The following is a 25948-nucleotide window of genomic DNA, read 5'->3' as shown; positions in this document are numbered from 1 at the left end:
AAAAACAGCTATTAGCTACTGAACCTTAAGGAAAATTAAGTATCTTGACTTCTCATATTAAAGAGTTTCTAGGTTCGTTTCTAGATTTGCTGAGAGTTTTTGTTTTAATTTGCTTTGAGTGTAATGAATTGAGACTTGCTAAAGTCCCCTGTTGCTTGCATAGGGAGGAAGAGTATCAGCTAGACTGTAGACGCTAAAGAAGTTAAGAAAGAAAGGCAGAACACGTAGGCAACACGTAGGTACCATGTGTCTAAGAATGGCAGGTGACAGATGAGAATAACTTAGGGGCAAGACTCTGAATTTGGGCACTGAGTTCAAAGAAAAGTTATTGTGGTGATGAGGAGAAGTTTTTAAATTCCTGAGAAGGTTACTAGTGGAAAGTGAAATTCATGATGCTGTGGGGTAATCTAGTATCTCCATTCCAGGCTTGAAGATAGGATTCACTTAGAGACTTTTGACTCTCCTGTGGGTCTCAGGGCCACTAATAGTCACTAGGCATTCATTCAGCAAATATTTAATGACTAAGTTGTAGTCTGACTGCTGGGAAGACAACCATAAACCACAGAAAACATAAATAAGATATGGTTCTTTCCAGCCCTGATAAGTGAATATTTTTCTGGTGGAATAAGAACTCTTCTTTAACAGCAGAAGTCCCCTTCAAAGCACTCATACTGGTTCTGTCGTGAGTCACTTTTATGGCTCTTTTTTTTTTTTTTTAATAGTGTGGTTATCTGCCTTCTGTGTTTGAGTTCTTTCTCTGTAATTTACAGCATATATAATTTTGAGCAAGTGACTTAAACTGAATCCTCTGCTGTGTCATTGAGCATAATAATACCTGTGTATTAGAGTTGTTTTAAGAATTAAGTGGATAATAAATGTATAGTATGGAAGTTAACATCTGGTACATCATCAGGTCTCAATCAGTTCAGTTCAGTCACTCATTCGTGTCCGACTCTTTGAACCCCATGAACGACAGCACGCCAGGCCTTCCTATCCATCACCAACTGCTGGAGTCCACCCAAACCTATGTTCATTGAGTTGGTGATGCCATCCAACCATCTCATCCTCTGTCATCCCCTTCTTCTCCTGCCCTCAATCTTTCCCAGCATCAGGGTCTTTTCCAATGAGTCAACTCTTTGCGTCAGGTGGCCAAAGTACTGGAGTTTCAGCTTCAACATCAGTCCTTCCAATGAAAACCCAGGGCTGATCTCCTTTAGGATGGACTGGTTGGATCTCCTTGCAGTCCAAGGGACTCTCAAGAGTCTTCTCCAACACCATAGTTCAAAAGCATCAATTCTTCAGTGCTCAGCTTTCTTTATAGTCCAACTCCCACAGCCATACATGACTACTGGAAAAACCATGGCCTTGACTAGATGGACATTTGTTGACAAAGTCATGTCTCTGCTTTTTAATATGCTGTCTAGGTTGGTCATGACTTTCCTTCCAAGGAGTAAGCATCTTTTAATTTCATGGTTGCAGTCACCATCTGCAGTGATTTTGGAGCCCCCCCAAATAAAGTCTGACCCTGTTTCCACTGTTTCCCCATTATTTGCCATGAAGTGATGGGACCGGATGCCATGATCTTCGTTTTCTGAATGTTGAGCTTTAAGCCAACTTTTTCACTTTCCTCTTTCACTTTCATCACGAGGGTCTTTAGTTCTTCACTTTCTGCCATAAGGATGGTATCATCAGCATATCTGAGGTTATTGATATTTCCCCATAATCTTGATTCCAGCTTGTGCTTCCTCCAGCCCGGCATTTCTCATGATGTACTCTGCATATAAGTTAAATGACCAGGGTGACAATATTCACCCTTGACGTACTCCTTTTCCAATTTGGAACCAGGCTGTTGTTCCATGTCCAGTTCTAACTATTGCTTCCTGACCTGCATACAGGTTTCTCAAGAGGCAGGTTAGGTGGTTTGCTATTCTCATCTCCTTCAGAATTTTTCACAGTTGATTGTGATCCACACAGTCAAAGGCTTTGGCATAGTCAATAAAGCAGAAATAGATGTTTTTCTGGAACTTTCTTGCTTTTTCAATGATCTAGCGGATGTTGACAATTTGATCTCTGGTTCGTTCCTCTACCTTTTCTAAAACTAGCTTGAACATCTGAAAGTTCATGGTTCATGTATTGCTGAAGCCTGGCTTGAAGAATTTTGAGCATTACTTACATAGTGTGTGAGATGAGTGCAATTGTGTGATAGTTTGAGCATTCTTTGGCCTTGCCTTTCTTTGGGATTGGAATGAAAACTGACCTTTTCCTGTCCTGTGGCCACTGCTGAGTTTTCCAAATTTTCTGACATATTGAGTGCAGCACTTTCACAGCATCATCTTTCAGGATTTGAAATAGCTCAACTGAAATTCCATCACCTCCACTAGGTTTGTTCATAGTGATGCTTCCTAAGGCCTACTTGACTTCACATTCCAGGATGTCTGGCTCTAGGTAAGTGTGAATGATCACACCATCATGATTATCTGGGTCATGAAGATCTTTTTTGTACAGTTCTTCTGTGTATTCTTGCCACCTCTTCTTAATATCTTCTGCTTCTGTTAAGTCCATACCATTTCTGTCCTTTATTGAACCCATCTTTGCATGAAATGTTCCCTTGGTATCTCTCATTTTCTTGAAGAGATCTCTAGTCTTTCCCATTCTATTGTTTTCCTCTATTTCTTTGCATTGATCACTGAGGAAGGCTTTCTTATCTCTCCTTGCTATTCTTTGGAACTCTGCATTCAGATGGGTGTATCTTTCCTTTTCTCCTTTGGTTTTCACTTCTCTTTTTTTCACAGCTGTTTGTAAGGCCTCCCCCGACAGCCATTTTGCTTTTTTGCATTTCTTTTTCTTGGGGATGGTTTTGATCCCTGTTTCCTGTACAATGTCACAAACCTCTGTCCATAGTTCATCAGGCACTCTGTCTATCAGATCTGGTCCCTTAAATCTATTTCTCAGTTCCATTGTATAGTCATAAGGGATTTGATTTAGATCATACCTGGATGGTCTAGTGGTTTTCCCTACTTTCTTCAGTTTAAGTCTGAATTTGGCAATAAGGGGTTCATGATCCAAGCCACAGTCAGCTCCCGGTCTTTTTGCTGACTGTATAGAGCTTCTCTGTCTTTACCTGCAAAGAATATAATCAGTCAGATTTCGGTGTTGACCATCTGGTGATGTCCATGTGTAGAGTCTTCTCTTGTGTTGTTGGAAGAGGGTATTTGCAATGACCAGTGTGTTCTTTTGGCAGAACTCTGTTAGCCTTTGCCCTGCTTCATTCCATATTCTGAGCCCAAATTTGCCTGTTCCCCTGGTTGTTTCTTGACTTCCTACTTTTGCATTCCAGTCCCCTATAATGAAAAGGACATCTTTTGGGGGTGTTAGTTCTAGAGGATCTTGTAGGTCTTCATAGAACTGTTCAACTTCAGCTTCTTCAGTGTTACTGGTCGGGATTTAGGCTTGGATTACTGTGATATTGAATGGTTTGCCTTGGAGACGAACAGAGATCATTCTGTCATTTTTGAAATTGCATCCAGGTACTGCATTTCAGACTCTTTTGTTGACTGTGATGGCTACTCCATTTCTCCTGAGGGATTCCTGCCCACAGTAGTGGACATAATGGTCATCTGAGTTAAATTCACCCATCCCACTCCATTTTAGTTTGCTGATTCTTAGAATGTCGATGTTCACTCTTGCCATCTCCTGTTTGACCACTTCCATCTCCTGTTTGACCAGGTCTCAATAAATATTAACTATTCTGATGAAGATGATGAGGGTGATGACAGTGATTCCTTGAATTTCTGGTTTAGTCTTTTCCACCTAGTTCTTCTGCCCGATTAATATGGCATGGCAAATACAGTAGAGAGATACAGATAGAAAGACATTAGGAAATCAAGTGTTAATTGATTTGAAGTGAGTGAGATCAAAACAAGCCGATTTGGCCAGTCACATCCATTGTTGCCACTCTAACAGCAGAAAGTGAAGAGAAACCAAAGACCCTCTTGATGAGGGTGAAAGAAGAGAATGAAAAAAACTTGCTTAAAACTCAACATTCAAAAAAATAAGATCATGGCATCTGGTCTCATCATTTCATGGCAAATAGAAAGATTGAAAGATTGGGAAAGATTGGAAGCAGTGGCAAATTTTATTTTCTAAGGCTCCACAATCACTGCAGATGTTGACTGCAGCCATGAAATTAAAAGATGCTTGCTCCTTGAAAGAAAAGCTATGACAAAGTTAGCATTTCAAAAAGCAGAGACGTCACTTTGCCGACACAGGTCCATATAGTAAAAGCTATGGTTTTTCCAGTAGTCATGTACAGAAGTGAGAGTTGGCCCATAAAGAAAGCTGATCACTGAAGAACTGATGCTTTTGAACTGTGGTGCTGGAGAAGACTCTTGAGAGATCCTTGGGCTGTAAGGAGATCAAAGCAGTCAATCCTAAAGGAAAGCATCCCTGAATATTCATTGGAAGAATACTTTGGCCACCTGATGCAAAGAGCTGACTCACTGGAATGATGCTGGGAAGGGTTGAAGGCAAAAGGAGAAGGAGGCAACAGGACAAGATGGTTGGATGGCATCACCGACACAATGGATATGAGTTTGAGCAAACTCCAGGAGACAGTAAAGGGCAGGGAAGTCTGTTGTGCTGCAGTCCACGGGGTTAGAAGAGCTGGGCATGACAGTGACCGAACAACAACAATAGCTGGTTGTTGAAATGGTATCTTTCAAGCATTGATGACTTTTGGAAAGATAACTTGGCCTTATGGAAAAGCATTAAGCTATGTATTTGGTCTTGATTTTAATTTGAGCTTATTAATTCATTTGTTATTAAAGGAGTTAATATATGTAAAGCACCTAGAACAGTGCCTGGTAAATAGAAAATGCTCTATAAATCCTTCTATCAGTACAAATTTTTTTCCATTCATTCGTTATTTTCTTCATCTAACAAATAATTAGTAAACCTACCAGCTGCCAAGTTGCCTTTATGTAGAGAATGGACTAGGTAAACAGCTGCCATTGTGAAGATAAGCTTCTAGCAAAGGGGAGATCTGCTATTCTTGGTCAGGTCACTAAGCCCTTCTAAGTCTTATAGTCTTCATCAGTAAAATTAAGAAAATCTTTTTGGCTTGAAAATTTCAGGATAATGTCATCTTATGACACCATTTACCTGACCTACCAAATGTTGACTATTTGTTTATTCACTAAGTACCTGTTGATGCCTTCCATGTGTAGGCACTATACCAAGTGCTAGAAATATAGCAGTAACCAGAGCAGACATAGTGCCTACCCTCGAGGACAATTAAGTCCAACACACAAGACATACGTTGTCTAGGTAATTGTGAACCTGATTAGTGTTCAGTTCAGTTCAGTTGCTCAGTCATGTCTGACTCTTTGCAACCCCATGAATTGCAGCACGCCAGGCCTCCCTGTCCATCACCAACTCCCGGAGTTCACTCAAACACATGCCCATCGAGTCGGTGATGCCATCCAGCCGTCTCATCCTCTGCCGTCCCCTTTTCCTTCTGCCCCCAATCCCTCCTAGCATCAGAGTCTTTTCTAATGAGTCAATTCTTCGCATGAGGTGGCCAAAGTACTGGAGTTTCAGCTTTAGCATCATTCCTTCCAAAGAAATCCCAAGACTGATCTCTAGAATGCACTGGTTGGATCTCCTTGCAGTCCAAGGGACTGTCAAGAGTCTTCTCCAACACCACAGTTCAAAAGCATCAATTCTTCGGTGGTCAACTTTCTTCACAGTCCAACTCTCACATCCATACATGACCACAGGAAAAACCTTGACTAGACGGACCTTAGTCAGCAAAGTAATGTCTCTGCTTTTGAATATGCTATCTAGGTTGGTCATAACTTTCCTTTCAAGGAGTAAGCGTCTTTTAATTTCATGGCTGCTGTCACCATCTGCAGTTATTTTGGAGCCCCCCAAATTAAAGTCTGACACTGTTTCCCCATATATTTGCCATGAAGTGAAAGAGGAGAGTGAAAAAGTTGGCTTAAAGCTTAACATTCAGAAAACTAAGATCATGGCATCTGGTCCCATCAATTCATGATTAGTGTTACCAAGGGCAAAATGTTAGGATTGTGTTACTGATTTCTGTAACAGCTTCTTTTCCCTTCCATTTTGTGAGTTCATAGCTTCTTGTCTGTTTAAATAGGGGCTGTAGGACATCATGGAGATAACTTGGTGGAGAAGATCCTTGCAGTGCTTCCCCGGCTTCCAGGCCACACCAATGATGTGATGGTTAACATGGTGGAGCTCACTGCACTCCAAGCTGAGGAGGAGAATCAGAATGTGGTTGTACCTGGCTGTCTTGCACAATCCAAGTAAGATGTGTGGTTTTTTCCCTCTTTTCCTTTTCTTTCTCTTCTAGAGTGTTCCTGTAGAAGGGAAACAATGAAGAGTTAGTCTGGTTAAAAAATTTATAGTGGAGAGCATTTAGAAAAAAGAATTTTTTCTGAACTTTGAAATAATTGTGTTTGTTAAACAATGTAAGCCAAGAAGTACAGAATTTTGAAAAGGTGTTATTTAGATGCAATATAAGCTTGTTCCCAGGGTCAGCTAAGTGAGTCAGTTTATACATCTCCATTTCTCAGACAGTTTCACGTGGAGTTGAGGCTAGGTTTACTCAACTTCTCTTTCCCAGCTGACTCTTCCACATGACGAAAATACTGCCCACAAAGCTCTGAAACAGTGCCATCTTTTTATGTAAATGATATACTCTTGGGCATCAGTGGGAAAAGTTTTTATTTCTGTGTATACTTTTGCACATGGTTAGAGAAATCAGAGAAAGAAGGTGGGGTACCTTGTATTATGCAGAGTTCCAAAAAAGAAAAAAAAATAATTCCAGAAACATGACAATGAAAAGAAACAGTAATTACCTTTCCTACTTTTTCCTTCATCAGCAGTTTTTATGAGAAAAAATATATATTTCAAGAGAAAAAAGTGTTTGAGGAGCTATTTCCCTCACCTCCCAAGTTTTAAAGTTTTAAACAAAGCAGGACCTTTCAGCTGTACGGTTTCCAATGTTAACAGTAATAGATGTGTTTGGAATTTCCTGTCATAGTTGGGATTAATCTTCAGCTCCTGAGATTTTCAGCTTTTTTGTAGACAGTTAATAACGTTTATTGGATGCCTAGTGTGTATGGGCTAGTGTGTGAAGAAAACAGAAACTTCTGTCTCTGTCTTTTTGTGTGCTCTTACACGCAATAAAAACAACGGCCTGTGCTTGGCAGCATATATGCTAAAATGTCGGCCTAATGGCTTGAAGCCATACAAACTCAGAAGTAACTATTATTGGAAATATTTTTAGCTTCTCAGAGGGCAATTTAAAACTTTATTATTAAGGGCTTACTATAAGCGTTACTCTGGGCCAAGTAATATGGAGGACATAAAGTAATATGCAATGTCATTGTTGCCTTCAAGGAACACTTTTCTTGTTGGGTAGTCATGATTTACACACAGGTACAATTAAAAAGTAATAGAATGATACAGAATTAAGACTCATGTGTCTGCTATAGATTATGATTCCTATAAGTGAAGTATCAAGTTAATGTGGCCTTTGTAGATCAATGTGGGCATTGTGGAAGTGGTGGTTCTTACTTCAGTTATGTCTTGAAGAATTCAGAAAAGGAGAGAGGGCCAGCATGAAGACAAGGACAGTAAGAACAGTAAGAACGGAAGTAAGAACAGTCGGGGCCTAATGTGATGGGTTGTGAGAAATAAAGACAGTGACAGGACCATCACCGCATCAGCTTAATTAGCATTTTTCAGGACTTACTATTATACGTGCCAGGCATTGGGGAAGTCAGAATTCAGAATTCAGAAAAGGAGAGAGGGCCAGCATGAAGACAAGAACAATAAGGACAGTAAGAACAGTAAGAACAGAAGTAAGAACAGTCAGGGCCTAAAGTGATAGGTTGTGAGAAATAAAGACAGTGACAGGACCATCACCGGACCATCACTGCATCAGCTTAATTAGCATTTTTCAGGACTTACTATTATACCTGCCAGGCATTGGGGAAGTCATTTAAGTTTCGCAATGACCCATTGAGGCAGATGTTTTTATTCTGTTTGACGAAACTAAGACAGAGATGTTAAGTAACTAGTAGGACATAGGATTAAAATTTGAGCCCAGAATATTTGACTTCTGAGGCACTGTGTTAATTTATGTACTATGTATGCAGGGGCAAGAGAAAATCTAGCCTCATAAATAGCTGTAAAGAAACAATGAGAGAGAAAAACAAAGCTATTTCATTATTTAATTTGGGAAAACCTGTGTGTTCGACATAATGGTTATACAAACAACAGGAATCAGTTTTGACTAAATTCAGCAAAAAGGGAATTTATTAAAGGGGATTGGAAAGCTAGCAGAATCAAAGGAAGAATGGTTAATCAGATTTTGGAATGGATTAGTACAGTTCCTGAAGCTGAAAGTCCGATACTTTGGCCACTTGATGCGAAGAACTGACTCATTGGAACAGACCCTGATGCTGGGAAAGATTGAAGGCAGGAGGAGAAGGGAACGACAGACGATGAGATGGTTGAATGGCATCACTAATTTGATGAACCTGAGTTTGAACAAGCTCCAGGAGTTGGTGATGGACAGGAAAGCCTGGTGTGCTGCAGTCCATGGGGTCTCAAAGAGTTGGACACGACAGGGACTGAACTGAACTGAACTGAGTACAGTTCCAGGGACCTAGGGTCAAGAGCTCAGGAAAAGCTCTTCCAATCATTGACACCAGAGAGACTGAATTTCAATTGTTTTCTGTCTTGAGTCATTCTAGCTAAGATTCAGATTCCAGGGGAAAAAGTAAGATTGGCCTAACTCAGTGCCAGGAGGGGTTGGGAGCAGTTCATGCTGACTGAGATTTGTGCCAGGATCATATGGCATGGCAGAGGGATAGTTCTTCAAAGGAAAACTGAAATGTTTATCAAAAGGAGGGAGAGAGATCCTGAGCATATGTCTTTTCCATTCCTGGTCTGTGTTTTTAATGGGTGCCTTTTCCGCTCTTTAGACTGAGTGAGTATTGAGTAGCATATCAGTTTTCAGTGCCACTCAAGTATCAGAGTGCAGTCATAAATGTCTAAGGCTGTGGTGAATTCTAGAAAGATCTAAAGAAAACTTTAAGAGCAAGTTTGGTGACATAGTGAGGCCAGAAGGCAGGTCGCAGATGATAAAGAGAAAGATAGTGAGAAAATTATAACCAAATAAAAATATAAAACAATAATTAGGAGAAATATGGTATTTTCTTTATAGTTGCTTTGAAGACTGAAGGAATTGTGCTGATTAATTTCTTTGTAAAGTGATATTGAAATCAATTACAGCCAACCTAGTGTCTACTGTACTTCCATCAAAATAATGAGAGCCATTACTATCTCCAGTGCCACTCCCAAGAAAGTTCTTAGTGAAATGAGTGTGAGGATTAAAAATTTAGTACTAAAAGGCAAATCAGATCACTGTTTGGCACTAAATAATGTGACTGCAGTGGAATAATCTTTAAAAACCAAGTCTCTAACTAGGATATAAACCGTAACAGGCAAAATTGATGGCGAAAATAATTTTTATAAAAGGTTGTTTATAATTACAGCAATTAAAATTATGACCTATGCAGATGAAAAATTGATAACTTAGATGCATTATAGCCTGGCTTTCCAGTTCCTGTCCACTGGTCCCTGGATTATGTGGAATATATTGTTCAAGAAAGAGGCAGGATCTTTTCTGTTCTCATGTTCACCTTTTGTTGAAGTGGGTTTCTATCCTCTGCCCCAGCTCCACTCTCCTAACCTATTACTCTTTCAGTTGCTGAAGAATGCTTTCCCTCTTGCCATACCTGCATTGACCGTGTTTGTTCTTGGTGCCCCTGCCTCGGTTCAGCCCCACACCCATAGTGCGGCTGGTTCCACTCTGTCCAGTGCCCGCTTTTCCTCCCATAGCACCCCAGGTGCCTGCCTCGTCTTTCTTTCTCTCCTCCTTCCTCGCTCCTTACAGCCACACTAGCTTCCTTTCTCTTCCTCCAGTAGGGCACTCACTTTCCTGCCATGGGACTTTCCTCTTGATTTTCCTGGATCATTCTGCCTGCTGATATAAACCTGCCCTGATTTCCTGTCTTCCTTCCTTCTCAGGCCTTCATATTTCCTTTCTCTCTTTAGCTAGTTTTCCTCCTCAGCCCAGATAACTTTCTAATGAACTTACTGATGTTGTGTATTTATCTGTCCCTTTCCTGGAGACCCACAGAGTGAACTCCTACTAGCGAGTCCTATGAAAGGAGGGATATTTGTCTGTTTTCTTTGCTGCTAGACCCCCTTCCTAGAACAATGCCTGGCACTCAAGAGATTGCTTTTGTTTGTTTGTTTTGTTTGTTGATTGGTTTTTTGGTTTATTTGTTTTTGGCCATGCTGTACACCTTGGGGAATCTTAGTTCCCTGACCAGGGAGTGAACATGAGCTCTCAAGAGTGAAAGCATGGAGTCCTAACTACTGGACTACCAGGGAATTCTCATCAAGAGATGTTTGTTTAATGGTGATGGTGCTGCTAGGGCAGGATCTGTGAGAGAGTGAAGCTGAAGACTAAGATAGAAAGGTGATATCAAACCAGAGCATAGGAGAGGTTAGTATGGGGATGTCTAGATTCTAATTATTTATTTGGCTGCATTGAGTCCTAGTTGTGGCACACGGGATCTTTCATTGTGATACGCAGGCTTCTCATGGTGATATGCAGGCTTCTCATGGTGCTATGCAGGCTTCTCATGGTGATATGCAGGTTTCTCATGGTGATATGCAGGCTTCTCATGGTGATATGCAGGCTTCTCATGGTGATATGCAGGCAGTCCTAGTTGTGGTGCATGGGCATAGTTGCCCCCTAGCTTGTGCGGTTCTCAGTTCCCTAACCAGGGATCCGACCCACATCTTCTGCATTGCAAGGTGGACTCCTAAGCACTGTACTGCTAGGGAAGTCCCTGCTGCTGCTGCTAAGTCGCTTCAGTCGTGTCTGACTCCATGCGACCCCACAGACAGCAGCCCACCAGGCTTTGCCATCCCTGGGATTCTCCAGGGAAGTCCCTAGACTTTAATTATTGAATATTTAAAACAGTCACATCGTGTTAGCTAAATGTAGCAAAATTGGCCCAGAAATTCTGCTTTTAAGACCTTATTTCTTAGATGTATTTTGTACACATGTACAGAATGATATATTACATTAATTTGTCATAACAGCATTTCTAATAACAAGACTGGAAATAATTTTCATGTCTTATCAGTTCAGTAAATTGTGGTATATTCATACTATAAAATAATATATAGCTATTGAAATAGGATGAAGAATGAATAAGCCATTTATATATTAAGAAGCAATGAGCTCAGTGACATACTTCAAATGAAATTAGCAAGGTATAGCATACCAGTTTGTTAGAAAGGGGGAGATACGTATTTGCATTTGCTTGTGATACATTAAATATGCCTGGAAAGTGCACAAGAAACTGATGATGTTGGCTGCCTTTTTAGAGGGGTACTAGTTGGCCAGAGCTTGCTGAGAAGTTGGTGAAATGAATGAAGGTGGAGGATGGTAGAAGATGTCTTATTACATATATTATATACTTGTGTATTTTGTATTTTCAGTCGTGTGAATGAATCTTCCTGTTAAAAACATAGAAATTACTCAACATCACTCATTATTAGAGAAATGCAAATCAAAAGTACAATGAAGTATCACCTCACACCAGCCAGAGTAGCCATCATCAAAAAAATCTGCAAACAGTAAATGCTAGAGAGAATGTGGAGACAAGGGAACCCTCTTCCACTATTGATGGGAATGTAAGTTGATACAGCCCCTTATGGAGATTCCTTTAAAAACTAGGAATAAAACTACCATATGACCCAGCAATCTTACTATTGGGTATAAGTAAGTAAATGTTAGTCGCTCACTCGTGCCCAACTCTTTTCGACCCCATGGACTGCAACCCACCAGGCTCCTCTGTCCATGAGATTTTCCAGGCAAGGATACTGGAGTAGGTTGCCATTTCCCTCTCCAGGGGATGTTCCCAACCCAGGGATGGAACCCAGGTCTCCTGCACTGCAGACAGATTCTTTACCGACTGAGCTACTCCTGGTTATATACACTGAGAAAACCATAATTGAAAAAGACACATGTACCGTGTGTTCATTGTAGCACTATTTGCAATAGCCAGGAAATGAAAGCAACCTAGACATCCATTGACAGACGAATGGATAAAGAAGATGTAGTACACATATACAATGGACTATTACTCAGCCATAAAGAGAAAAAAAATTGAGTCGTTCTAGTGAGGTGAGTGAAACTAGAACCTGTTATACAGAGTGAAGTAAGTCAGAAAGAGAAAAACAAATATCGTTTATTAATGCATATATATGGAATCTAGGAGCTTCCTTGGTAGCTCAGCTGGTAAAGAATTGGCCTGCAATGTGGGAGACCTGGGTTTGATCCCTGGGTTGGGAAGATAACATGGAGAAGGGCATGGCAACCCTCTCCAGTATTCATGGAGAATCCCCATGGACAGAGGAGCCGGGCAGGCTATAGTCCATGGGGCCACAAAGAGTCAGGCAGGACTGAGCGACTAAGCATAACACATGGATTCTAGAAAAATGGTACTGATGAACCTTTTTGCAGGGCAGGAATAGAGATGCAGACATAGAGGTAGAGAGTATAGACTTGTGGACCAGTGGGAGAAGGAGAGTGCGGGACGAATTGAGAGAGTAGCGCTGAAACATATACGTTACCATATGTAAAATAGATAGCTAAAGGGAGGTTGCTGTTTAACACAGGGAGCTCAGCCTGGTGCTCTGTGACAACCTAGAGAGTTGGGCTGGGGTGGGATATGGGAGGGAGGTCCAAGAGGGAGGGGACATCTGTATACTTAGGGCTGATTCATGTTCCTGTGTGCAGAAACCAGCATAATGTTGTAAAGCTATTATCCTCCAATTGAAAATAAATTTAAAAAACAAATTAGAAATAAACAAAACACTACTCCCTTATTAAGCTAGCTTAAGGTAGGATTCTGTGCTCTTAAGAAGGAAAACTGCTGTCTCTCAATTTCGAACCTCTGTAGAGCTTCTTGTCTTCCTTTCCCAATGAACCATACTTTTCTTTTAATACTTCTATCAAAAAGTGAAAACATTATACCCCAGTAATTTGTTGTGTGTCCATTTCCCCTGTGCTGTGCTCAGTTGCTTCAGCCATGTCCAGCTCTTTGCGCTGTTGATTGTAGCCCTCCAGGCTCCTCTGTCCATGGGATTCTCCAGGCAAGAATACTGGAGTGGGTTGCTGTGCCCTCCTCCAGGGGATCTTCCTGACCCAGGATCGAAACCCTATCTCTGGTGTCTTCTGCATTGCAGGTAGGTTCTTTACCCACTGAGCCACCTGGGAAGCCCTGTCCATTTCCCCTGCTATACTATAAATTCCTTGAAGGTAGTAAGTGTACAGGCACTTCAAAAGTGCCAATAAATTGCATAAAGAAAGAATGAATAAATTTTATTAGATTTGAGGCCAAGTATAAAAATGATGACATAAATCCCTGAAGAGCCTTAACTGTTTCATTTTAGCACTTCAGTCATTGTCTAACATTGATATGTTTTAATTTCTTCTGTAAGTTCCTATAGCGTAGGCATTTTCTATGTACTTTTCACCAAATGCACCTATTGTCTAGGTCAGTGAGAAGGAAGGATGATAACAATGAATGCCTAAATTTTTTCAAACATTGTACTGTTTTTTAAATGTATTATTTCATTTAATTCTGAAAACAACTGTTTGTTGTTCAGTCGATCAGTCGTGTCTGACTCTTTGTGACCCCACGGACTGCAGCATGCCAGGCTTCCCTGTCCTTCATCTCCTGGAGCTTGCTCAGACTCACGTCCGTTAAGTCGGTGATGCCGTCCAACTATCTCATCCTCTGTCACCCCCTTCTCCTTCTGCCTTCAGTCTTTCCCAGCATCAGGGTCTTTTCTAATGAGTTGGCTCTTTGCATCAGGTGGCCAAAGTATTGGAGCTTCAGCTTCAGCATCAGTTCTTCCAATGAATATTCAGGGTTGATTTCCTTTAGGTTTGATTGATTTGATCTCCTTGCAGTCCAAGGGACTCTCAAGAGTCCTCTCCAACACCACAGTTCAAAAGTTAAGAGAAAGAGACTGAGTAACTTGCTTTAAGCCAAACTTTCCCTAATTGATTGAATCTTTGAAATCAATATTGAAAATATCTTTTTGCTGTTTCTTTAAAAAAATTGAGGAATAATTGACATACAGCATTATTTTAGTTTTAGGTATAGACCATAATGATTTGACATTTGATTGTATTAGCAAATCATCACTACAATATATCTAATAGACATTCATCACCATACATAGTTACAGATTTTTTTCTTGTGATAAAAATTTTAAAAGTTTACTCTCCTAGGTGACTTTCAAATATGCAGTACAGTATTATTAACTGTAGTAACCAGGCTGCACATTACATCTGCATGACTTATTTACTTTATAACTGGAAGTTTGTATCTTTTGACTCTATTTACCCATATTGGTACCTTGCCTTATGCCTTTGGCAACCACCAGTCTGTTCTCTGTATCAATGAGCTTGGTTTAAAAAAATTATTATTTTTTAATTCCAAGGCACATTTATTTTCTACTATACCATACCAACTGTCTGATACATGGTTAGTTAATGAATGTATAAATAGACCAATGAATTCAGAAATTATGGGTACTCTGGTTTATAAAATGAAAATATAGTTTTAAATAAATCAAGACCAGGGCACTGTGCCCCAAGGGTCTTTTTTAAAATTGCATACTTAGTTAATTTGTTTATTAATTATTTATTTTTGGCTGCCTTGAGTCTTTGTTGCTACAAGTGGGTTTTCTCTAGTTGTGGCGAGCAGAAGCTACTTTCTGCTTGCGGTACTTGAGCTCATTGCAGTGGCTTCTCTTGTTGTGGAGCACAGGCTTACTTGCCTCATGACCTGTGGAATCTTCCCAAACCAGGGACTGAACCCATGTCCCCTGCATTGGCAGGTGGAGTCTTCATAACTGAACTACCAGGGACGTCTTAAGTCCAATTTTCTTGTTAGTTTTTATACTGAAGGTGGCATTTTTTTTTCTTAGACTATAGAACAATGGAATAATAGAGTAGATCTTATAGTGAGAGACAAATGCAACAGTGGTTTCACCCTAACCACTGCTGAGAGAGTTTTTTGTTAACTTTCACATTATTAAGCAACCTGTTAGTGGTGTATAATAAATCACTAACTCAATGTCAAAAGCTGTTAAATTACCTCTTAATAGTGGTAATTTTTTATCTTCTTTCCTTGGTTTCCAAATACCAATTAAATATTACTGTTCAAGAGACTAACATTAGGACTTCCCTGATGATCCAGTAGTTGACTCCATGCTTCCACTTCAGGGAACTTGGGTTCGATCCTGGTAGGGGAACCAAGATCCTGCTTGCTGCATGATGCAGCCAGGAAAAAAAAAAAAAGAAAGACTAACATTTTCAGAGGGAAGAAAAATAATTTTTATTAGAGCAGAATCAGAGATACTCCTTTGATTTTAAATTTCCTTGCAGATAGAGTTACTGAACTCTATGTCGCATTGACTTTGAGGTGTAAAGCCAGTACGCAAGAGGATGTCACCATGTAGCTGTATAATGAATGACCTGGCTGTTGGTGCACGCTGTGGGTATCTTCTTTTCCCCACTTGGACCTCCCTGCAAAAATGTCATTATGTCTTATTTTATGTTTTTACTTTTTAAATAAACATTGCAAATTGAGCAGGAGAAAGACTTACCTCTTCTCAGCATACAGCTGCTATATTTAACTTTCTGTTTTTTGTTTTGTTTTGAGGAATTCTATAAGCCAGGTTCTTTTCTACAAATGAAGGGATGAGTGTGTCTACTAAGAAATAGCTAAATAATTTGGTATGCCAGAGACATTTAACTTATATTTCTTGATAAAGAATTATGTTTAATAGTTATATTTTTCTGAATTTTTAAAATGCATGCTAAGAAAAGAAAATTTAAAGGTAGAAATTCTTATTCTATAATCGCTTACATATTACAACCCTGTCATGGTATTTGTTTGTTAAGGCATGTGCAGGTAATCCCCAGAATCTTGCTCATCTGAAAAATTTTCAATGATTTGTGGTCTATGTGTTGTGAGAAGACTGAATTCTGGGTCACTGTGGCTTTGGGATCCATAATTTAAATGGAAAATGTGAATCCTTTAAATAAAGCCAGGAATGCTCCGAAGTTAGCTAAAATGGAAAAGAAGGAATGGAAAGAAAGACTCACTACATTTGAATGACAAGTCCTTAATTAGTTTGATGTTCACTGCCAAGCAAAAATCAACAAGTTCAAAAATACCTTGCAAAGCCAACCACAGTCTTTACTGGGTTGACTTCTTGGTCTTGTGTTATATAGACCAGGGTGTATTCAACAGCATGCCAAGAATGTCCCAAAGCTCTGGCTGCAGCTTCTCTCATCTAACACCTGCTGGTATTCTTGTTCGAGGGTCCTTTTCCTTTCTTTTTTCACTCTGTCTTCTATTACAGTGTCACACTGGTTAGTGATGGGGTGGCTGGAATCAACAGAGTTGGGGTAAGTGTCCTACTAGGAAAGCTGGAAGGAGGATTAAATAACTAAGAACAAGGCAATGGCTTTAGCATTTAGAGAAGGTTTTAGGACACAGCAGGCAGATGAGGTCGGAAATCCAGGAAATTTGAGTAAAACTTCATGAATGGAAATATGAAAGCACATCCTCTGAATGTGTTGTAGTTTATTTATCCAAAATAAATAAATATTTATTTAGTTTATTTATCCAAAATAAATATTTGTTGACTACTCTGTGCCAGATACTTGATGAAGATAAGATCTCTGGCCTCTTGGAAGTTATTCTATTAATAAGTGGGGAGACAGACAACAAACAGATGAACAAGTGACTATATAATGTCAGCTGGGAATAAGTGCCATGAAGGCAATAAAGCAAGGAATTCAAGAGTAAATAGGGACTTGGGGTGGTGAGGAGATGTCTGGATGGGGGAGAAAAGGCCTTTCTAAGGAGGTATCTTTCAAGCAAAGACCTCAGTGAAGTAAATTGTAAGCCTCATGGGTATCTGAGACTAGAGCACTGCAACCCAGTGGAAAGACTAGGTATTTAGAGATTACTTTGTTGATTTGCTTTCCCCTAAAAGACGCTTACTCCTGGGAAGGAAAGTTATGACCAACCTAGATAGCGTATTGAAAAGCGGAGACATTACTTTGCCAACAAAGGTCCGTCTAGTCAAGGCTATGGTTTTTCCGGTGGTCATGTATGGATGTGAGAGTTGGACTGTGAAGAAAGCTGAGTGCCAAAGAATTGATGCTTTTGAACCGTGGTGTTGGAGAAGACTCTTGAGAGTCCCTTGGACTGCAAGGAGATCCAACCAGTCCATTCTCAAGGAGATCAGCCCTGGGTGTTCTTTGGAAGGAATGATGCTAAAGCTGAAACTCCAGTGCTTTAGCCACCTCACGCGAAGAGTTGACTCATTGGAAAAGACCCTGATATTAGGAGGGATTGGAGGCAGGAGGAGAAGGAGACGACAGAGGATGACGTGGCTGGATGGCATCACCGACTCGATGGATGTGGGTCTGAGTGAACTCCGGGAGTTGGTGATGGACAGGGAGGCCTGGAGTGCTGCAATTCATGGGGTCGCAGAGTCGGACATGACTAAGCAACTGAATTGAACTGAACTGGATGGCTCGTGATGTTGAACATCTTTTCCTGTACTTATTTTCTATTTGCATATCCTCTTTTTTTTTTTTTTTTGGTGACTCATTCTTATTTTATTTTTTATTTTTATTTATTTATTTATTTTTTTTAAAATATAAAAATTTTTATTTAACTATGGTATCATCTGACTTCTTTTTTTTTTTTTTTTTTTGGAACTGGAGGAATCAACTTGCCTGACTTCAGGCTCTACTACAAAGCCACAGTCATCAAGACAGTATGGTACTGGCACAAAGACAGACATATAGATCAATGGAACAAAATAGAAAGCCCAGAGATAAATCCACACACATATGGACACCTTATCTTTGACAAAGGAGGCAAGAATATACAATGGAGTAAAGACAATCTCTTTAACAAGTGGTGCTGGGAAAACTGGTCAACCACTTGTAAAAGAATGAAACTAGATCACTTTCTAACACCGCACACAAAAATAAACTCAAAATGGATTAAAGATCTAAATGTAAGATCAGAAACTATAAAACTCCTAGAGGAGAACATAGGCAAAACACTCTCAGACATAAATCACAGCAGGATCCTCTATGATCCACCTCCCAGAATTCTGGAAATAAATGCATATCCTCTTAAATAAAATGTCTCCACATCTTTTGCCCACTTTCTAATTGGACTTTTTTTTTAATATTTAAGTTCCTTATCACAATTTATTGGTGGTATTTTACCTGTTTAAGTGAAATGTAGAAAGCTTACCATGCCTTACTCCCCTTTACCTTCCCACACTTATAATCATCTTAATATTTCCTCTACATACATTTAGGACTGCAACACAGTGTTAAAATTTTTACTTCTATTGCCAAACAAAGTTTACAAAACTTAGGAGAAGAAGGAATGCTTATTGTATTTACACACAGACACACACACATTGAAGCTGGTTTTTTAAAAAAATAATTAATTTCTTTGTTCCTTTCCTCTAGTCGTGGTGAGTGGAGCTAGTCTCTAGTTGCAATGTGCAGGCTTCCCATTGTGGTGGCTTCTCTCGTTGCAGAGCACAAGCTCTAGGGCGTGGAGGCTTGGGTAGTTGCAGCACTGGGGCTCCATAACTGCGGCTTCCGGGCTGTAGAACGCAGGCTCGATGCAAGCTGTGTTGCATGGTCTTAGTTGCTCTGTGGCACGTGGGATCTTCCCCGCCCAGGGATGGAACCGTGAGTCTGGTATTTGCAGGTGGATTCTCTTCCACTGAGTCACCCAGGAAGCCCTTACTATATTTTTGCTTACTGTTTTCTTTCTTCATTATGTTTTAAGATTTCCTATTTTTACTTTTCCTTTTTAGAGATTTTCTTTAGCCATTCTTTTATGATATGTTTGCTGATGACAGAATCTCTTAATTTTCATTAATCTGAGAATACTGAGAATATTTTTTTTCTTCTCATCTTTCTTTTTTCTTTTGGCTGAGGTGAGTCTGTTGTGGCTCGAAGGCTTCTGCTTGGGGCAGTCAGGCTTTCTCTAGTTGTGGTGTGAGGTGGAGCATAGGCTCAGTGCAGGCTCAGCAGTTGCAGTGAGTGACCTTAATTGCCCTGTGGCATGTAATGTCTTAGTTCCTCAACCAGGGATTGAACCTGAATCCCCTGCATTGTACATGCAGAGGCTTAGCCACTGGATCTCCAGGGAAGTCCTGCAACAATATCTTATGGTTTTTTGAGTACAGGTCGTTTACGTCCTTAGTTAGATTTTTTCCTTAGGTGTTTTTTCTGTTTGATGTGACGGTAAATGAGATTGTTTTCTTAATTTCTCTTGCTGATAGTTCATTGTTAGTTTATGGTAATGAGACAGATGTCTCTGTGTTAATTTTGTATCCTGAGACTTACCAAATTCATTTATTAGCTCCAGTAGTTTTCTGGAGGCATCTTTAGAATTTTTATGTATAGTATCATATCATCTGCAAGCAGTGACAGTTTTACTTCTTTTCCAGTTCGGATTCCTTTTTTTTTTTTCCTTCTTTGATTGCTGTGTCTAGGACTTCCAAAACTATGATGAATAAAAGTGGTGAAAATGAATATCCTTGTCTTGTTCCTGAACTTACAGGAAATGCTTTCAGCTTTTCACTGGTGAATATGTTAGCTGTAGGTTTGCCCTACTTGGCTTTTATTATGTTGAGATATGATTCCCTCGTAGCTCAGTTGGTAAAGAATCTTCCTGCAGTGTGGGAGACCTGGGTTCCATTTCTGGGTCAGGAAGATCCCCTGGAGAAGAAAATAGCAACCCACTTCAGTGTTCTTGCCTGGAGAATCCCATTGACAGAGGAGCCTGGTGGGTCACAGTCCAGGGGGTCACAAAGAGTCGGAAATGGTTCAGTGACTAAACCACCACCACCATATTATCTCTGTGACCACTTTCTGGAGAGTTTGTATCATAAATGAATATGGAATTCTGTCGAAAGCTTTTTCTGCATCTATTGAGATCATCATGTGGCTTTTATTATTCAGTCTATTAATATGGTATATTACACTAATTGGTTTGTGGAAAAATCCTTGCATCCCTGAGATAAATCCCAATTTATCATGGTATATGGTCCTTTAATGTATAGTTGAATTTGGATTGCTAGTATTTTTTTCTCTTCTGTGTTCAGCCTTAATGATTTCCACGACTATCTTCTAGCCCACTGATGTATTCCTCTGTATCATTTAGTCTATGGTGGGTCTTTCCAGTGTGTTTTTCCTTTCAGTTATTGCATTCTTCATTTCTGTTTGATTGTTTTCATGTATTTTCTAACTTTTTAAAACACTTCTAACTGTTCACTCTGTTCATCCATTTTTCTCCTGAGTTCTTCGCTCATTTTTACCATCATTACTTTGCACCCCGTTTCAGGTAGATTGCCTGCCTCCACTCCACTTAGTAGTTCTTTTGGGGTTTTATCTTGTTCTTTCATTTGGAACATGCTCCTCGGTCCCGTTGTCCTGCCTGACTTGTTTTTATTTCTGTGTTTCTGGTCTGTTGATTATATTTCCTGGCCTTGGAGCAATGGCCTTTTGCAGATATGTCCCAGCAGCAGACTTCCCTCTCATCACCAGAGCTGTATGCTCTCGTTGGTGCCCTCATTTTGGGCTCTGTGGGATCCTTCTCTTGTTTCGGGCTGACTGCTGTTGGTGGTCTGGTAGGCATAGCGGGCCCTGGTCCTGTCGCTTGCCAGGCCCTGCCTGGTGCTGAGGCTACTGGCCACTGGTTGTTGGGGCTGGGTCATGAGGTGGCTGGCCATGGAAACCCAGGGGGTCCCTGGAGTGCTGGTGGCTTGTGGGTGTATGGGCGAGGGCCTGCCATGGCAGACTGTATGACTGTGGTGGTCCTGGAGCTGGTGTCCGCCCACGCTGGCTGTGGCTTGGGCCCACTGGGCCCTGAGGGTGGTACCTGCCCTTCGGTGTGTGAAGTTCGTCTCTGGGCTAGTTCCTGTCCTCTGGTGGGGCTGGTGCCATCTCACTGATAGGTGGAGCTGCTTCACAGAGTCTGGTTGCAGGGCCCTGGGGCTCCCGGAGGTGGTGTGTTGGCCCATTTGTGGGTGGACCTTGGACCCAGGGGATTCTGTGGTTTGTCTGGGTGAGGCTGGTCCTGAAGCTCATGCTCTCGAGGCCTTCTGGTGGGTGGGACCAGACCCCAATGCTAAAAAGCTAGATGGAGAATTCAGAAATGTCGCTTGCCAGGACCAGTGTCCACATGGTAGAATGATCACTCCAGAATGGCTGCCTCCAGTGTCTATATCCCCAGGGTGAGCTCCGTTTGCCTCCTGTCTTCTCTGGGAGACTGCTCAGGATCAGCACCTGGTTCCTTTCAAGTTACCACTTCTTCCCTGGGTCCCAGAGAGTGTGAGATTTTGTGTACACCCTTTAACAGTGGAGTCTCTATTTCCCTCTAAGAGTGAAGTTTCTGTTTCCCTTTAAGAATGGAGTCTCTATTTCCCACAGCCCTCCCTGCTAACCTTCAAAACCAAATGGTCTGATGGCTTGTCTGATGCTGGACCCCTCGGCTGTGGCACCTGATATGGGGAGCCTGTTGTGTGGAGGAAGGAGCCTCTTGCTTCTTGGGGTGAAACTCTACAATTGTAATTATCTTAATTATCACCTACCCAGGGATGTAGGTATTGACTATACTATATGTCTCTGCTCCACCTTTCTCATTGTGGTTCCTTCTTCACATCTTTAGTTGTAAAAGATATATATATATATATATATATATATATATATATATATATATAATTTTAAACTAGATTCTAGTCTTTCTCATCAACACATGCTCTGTAAACAGTTATAATTTTGGTGTGCCCATAACAGAAGGTGATCTCAGAGTCTTCCCACTTTTATCACCTTGGTTAAGCTCCCAGCATAATTTTTTTTTTTCCCAGCATAATTTTGAACTTAGAAAGGGTTGTGAGCATTTAGGTGTTTGGTATTACTGAGTTTTTTTCCCTTGCCTTTACTTAGAACAGTGTTCCCAAACTTTGTTAATTGAAGAATACCTTATTGATATACTGACCTTCCAAAGCTGTTTGATATTTTTCTTTGAATTGATTGATGTCATAAAACTTTTTTTTTCAAATATTTTTTAACATGTAAAAAAGTGGCAAGAATAGTACAAGAAACATTTTCTTTTTCCTTTGAAACATTTGAGAATAATTCACCTGTGCCCATCAGTCCCAAAGATTTTAGTGTGTATTTGTCTCAAAGGGATATTCTCCACTGTAATCTCAATCACGGAATCAACACTGTTAAACTAGTACCATCTAACCCACACATTTTGCCACTTATCTCAATAATATTCTTTATCAAAACAAAAGGATATTGGTCAGAATCACACATTAGTTATCACGTCTTAGTGCCCTTTATCATGAGTCTTTCCTTGGCATTCATGACCTTCACACTGCTGAAGAGCATAGGCCAGTTATTTTGTAGAATATCCCTTAGTTTAGGTTTGTCTCATGTTTCCTCGTGAGTAGATTTCAATTATGCCTTTTTGGCTAGAATATCACATAAGCAATGCTGTGTTCTTTTCATTACTTTCTGTCAGGTGGCACACAATTTAACTTTGTCCACTCATACTGACAACTTTGATCACTTGATTAAAGGAGACATTTTGAGATTATGTAAATATGCTTTTCCTCATCTAACTTTAACCCACTGGTTTAGCATGCCAAATTATTTCCATGGTGGCTGTTTTTAATTGGAGTTGTTTCAGACATGTGTACTTATAATCCCTTCATTTTGGGTTTTTACTTTGAATTACTATCTTTTACTAACAGAATAATTTTAACTACAAAAATCTAGAAGAAAGCCTGAAGATTTCTTTTTACTCTCTTTCTTATGGTTGGAGCTCTGTGAAGGGGTTTTCAGATGTTCGAATTTCAAGGAGCAGAGAAATTCAACAACAATGTAAAGCTCCTGACTTTGATTAGTCAAGTAAAATCCTCCAGTTTTTCCATACAACACAGGCACTAAAGATTCTTTATCTTACAGTATTGAAAATACTTTAATTCAAATATTTAGCTTTATGAGAAACTACCTTATCCTCACTATAAGTAACATAGTATGCTTGCTGTGCAAATGTAACTTCAAAAATAAGTTATTTTTTCTAGCCTCTAAACATATGGCCACCCCCCAACCACCCTTATAGAAAAATCTGTTATATATTCTTCTCTCTTCAGATTTGCATCCATAGTAACACTTCAACAAGGTTTCGTATCTCTAAGGTGGCAAGGGACATGTACAAAATGCCTTAACAAAATATTAAAATGTGGGTGTTAAGATGATATAAATAATATGAGCAACATAAATTCATATTCCACCTGAATTAATGACTGTAATAATTTCAACAAATCAGGTTTCCTTGATTTAGTAGCTTTGAAAACTCACTCTTAATATGTGTATAGGTACAGTGGTGTCAACCAGGGTGAGTAGAGTATTAGATTCTGGGCTTACTGTGTGGTAGTAGAATATTAATAGGTGTGCTGATTTTGACTTTCCATCTTCCTCATAGAGTGGAGTGATTGAAGGTATGAAGTGAACAGGTTGAGTTTGTCTCCAGGAGTCTCTATAAAACTGTCGCTAACTCTTGATCTTATAGTTTCTCTACACATGAACTAGTTCTCAACTTTGCAAATCTCGAGTTCAAGCCAAAACACACAGATGTAATCCACCACAGAGGAGAGTTCCCCTCTGAAGCAGATGCTGACCTTTGGAATGGGTCATGAAACTCAAAGTATAGCCTTCAGAGTCGGAAAAATGTTCATAGAAGGGACATGTATTTGGTTTTTTAAGTAATTTAGTTCTGTTAGTAATTTTAAAGTCTTCATACTGAGTTAATCTGTTTATGCATTAAAAATCCATGAGAAAACCCCTATTCTTTGTTTATGAATAAGTGTATATCGATTATGGTTACTATCATTAGTGAGCTGGTAGAGAGTAGGAATAGAAATATTTATCTGTACTGAGATGAAGTTCAGCTTCCCACAGTTATTTTATATGATTGTCAAACAGTTTATGTGTTGCATTCTGGTCCATTTTTTATAGTTTCATAGGCCCATTGCTATGAATGAAATTTGCTATGCTGAATGAAAGTATCATATTGAAGGAAGAAATGATGAGAGGAAACTTTGATTATATATCAAGTGGAGATTATTCTTTTATTATTCTGAACATTATAAAGCTTGTGTGGAGCTGTTTATCCTGGATTTAAACAATGTTTTATCCTGAACTTTATTTAGTTTGCCTAACACATGGTTGTGATTTCTGCACTGTTAAAGTTATTCCAGTGTCATTTATCATGTGGAACCAGTCACACCCACAGATTTCTATTAGCTGTAGATTGATAGAGAAGGTGCATGCATTTTTCAGGACATTTAAAGTTTTTGAATACCAAACTGAAAGTCTAGTTCACAAGATTAGTGAAAGTTGATAACAGATAATACATTTATTTATGCTTTTAAAATGACAGCTCTTTCCCTAGGTAGACTAATGCAGAATAAATTGGTGTGGTGGTTTATTCTTAAGTGAATATCCTGAGCAAATAATGAAAATCACTTCCCTATAGTATAAGAGATATAGAGTATCAGTGAGAGTTGGGGGGTTGATACCAGTGACCTGATCATAGTAGGAGCTACATCATGGTTCCTGCTTTTTCCATTCTCCTCTGCTTCTTCCCTGAAGTGTACTTCAGTGCCATAGTGAGTTTAACATTTTTGAAGTGACCTTATCTTTTTCAGCAATATAGTTGATAGTTATGGGAACATTCTTTAACAAATAGGACAGTGGATATAAAACGTCCTTAAAACAATCCCTTTCACTTGAACCAGAGAGGATGTGTTGATGTGGCTTTGTGTGTGTGTGTGTGTGTGTGTGTGTGTGTGTGTGTGTGTGTGTGTCTTTGAACAGTTTCTGTGCAGTTTTTGTTTTCTAATCATTATTGTAGTATAGTGACCTGGCACAGTCCATGGTCATAGGTCGGTGATGGCCCCAGTACACTGCCACTCGTGGACCCAGGATGCTGACATTCTGCTGAAGCTAGAATATCTCTGTGCTCAGTGCCCTGAAACCAGTTCCCTCTCGCTTCATGAAAATAAATTCTATTTAACAGCTTGTAATTTGAGTTAATGACAAATGTTATAGATAAAATAGGACAAGTGGGATTTGAAATAGGAAGCACCACAGTAGCTAGTGTGATCGAGGAGGGAAGCCTTGAGCAGTGCCTACGACAAGACTGACTCTTGGTCAGTGCTCAGTGAGTATTTGTTGAATGAACGAGAGTTAATCAGTGGACACCTGGAGGAAAAGGGTTCTAGGCAAAGGGAATAGCAAATACGACGGCCCTGAGAATGTACTTTGACCCATTCAAGGGGCTGAAATCAGAGCAGTGGGTCTGGGGCCTAATGGTTAAAAGTGAGACGTGAAGATATAAAGTATAGGAATGCACTGAAGTATATAAGCTTGTTGGCCAAAATAAGGAAATTAAATTTCAGTGTGATAGTAGTAAGAAGCTTAGAAGTATTTTGAGCAGAATGATATGATCTGGTAGCTTTAGGAAATCAGTCTAGTCCAGGCTATCAGTTCTTGTCCGTACTGCACAGTAACCTCTTTCCCAGTGCTTAGATCCATTCTAAACAATGGGGCCAGAGTGGCCTTTTAATAACACAGATCTGATTAGGTTAGTCTGTTGCTGAAGACCCTTCA

General features: G+C 39.9%; 1 protein-coding gene across 1 annotated transcript in view; it reads left to right on the top strand.

Annotated features, from left to right (window-relative positions):
- The window catches only part of SCFD2 (sec1 family domain containing 2), a 399990-nt gene that overhangs the window by 11681 nt on the left and 362361 nt on the right, over window positions 1-25948 (top strand). The window contains exon 2 of the mRNA XM_005681611.3: window positions 6161-6329. Coding sequence (XP_005681668.2) covers window positions 6161-6329 — 169 coding nt within the window. The remainder of the gene's footprint in view (window positions 1-6160; window positions 6330-25948) is intronic.

The sequence above is a fragment of the Capra hircus genome, chromosome 6, assembly GCF_001704415.2.
Source record: "Capra hircus breed San Clemente chromosome 6, ASM170441v1, whole genome shotgun sequence".
NCBI lineage: Eukaryota > Metazoa > Chordata > Mammalia > Artiodactyla > Bovidae > Capra > Capra hircus.
This window is presented reverse-complemented; position numbering and strand designations above follow the sequence as displayed.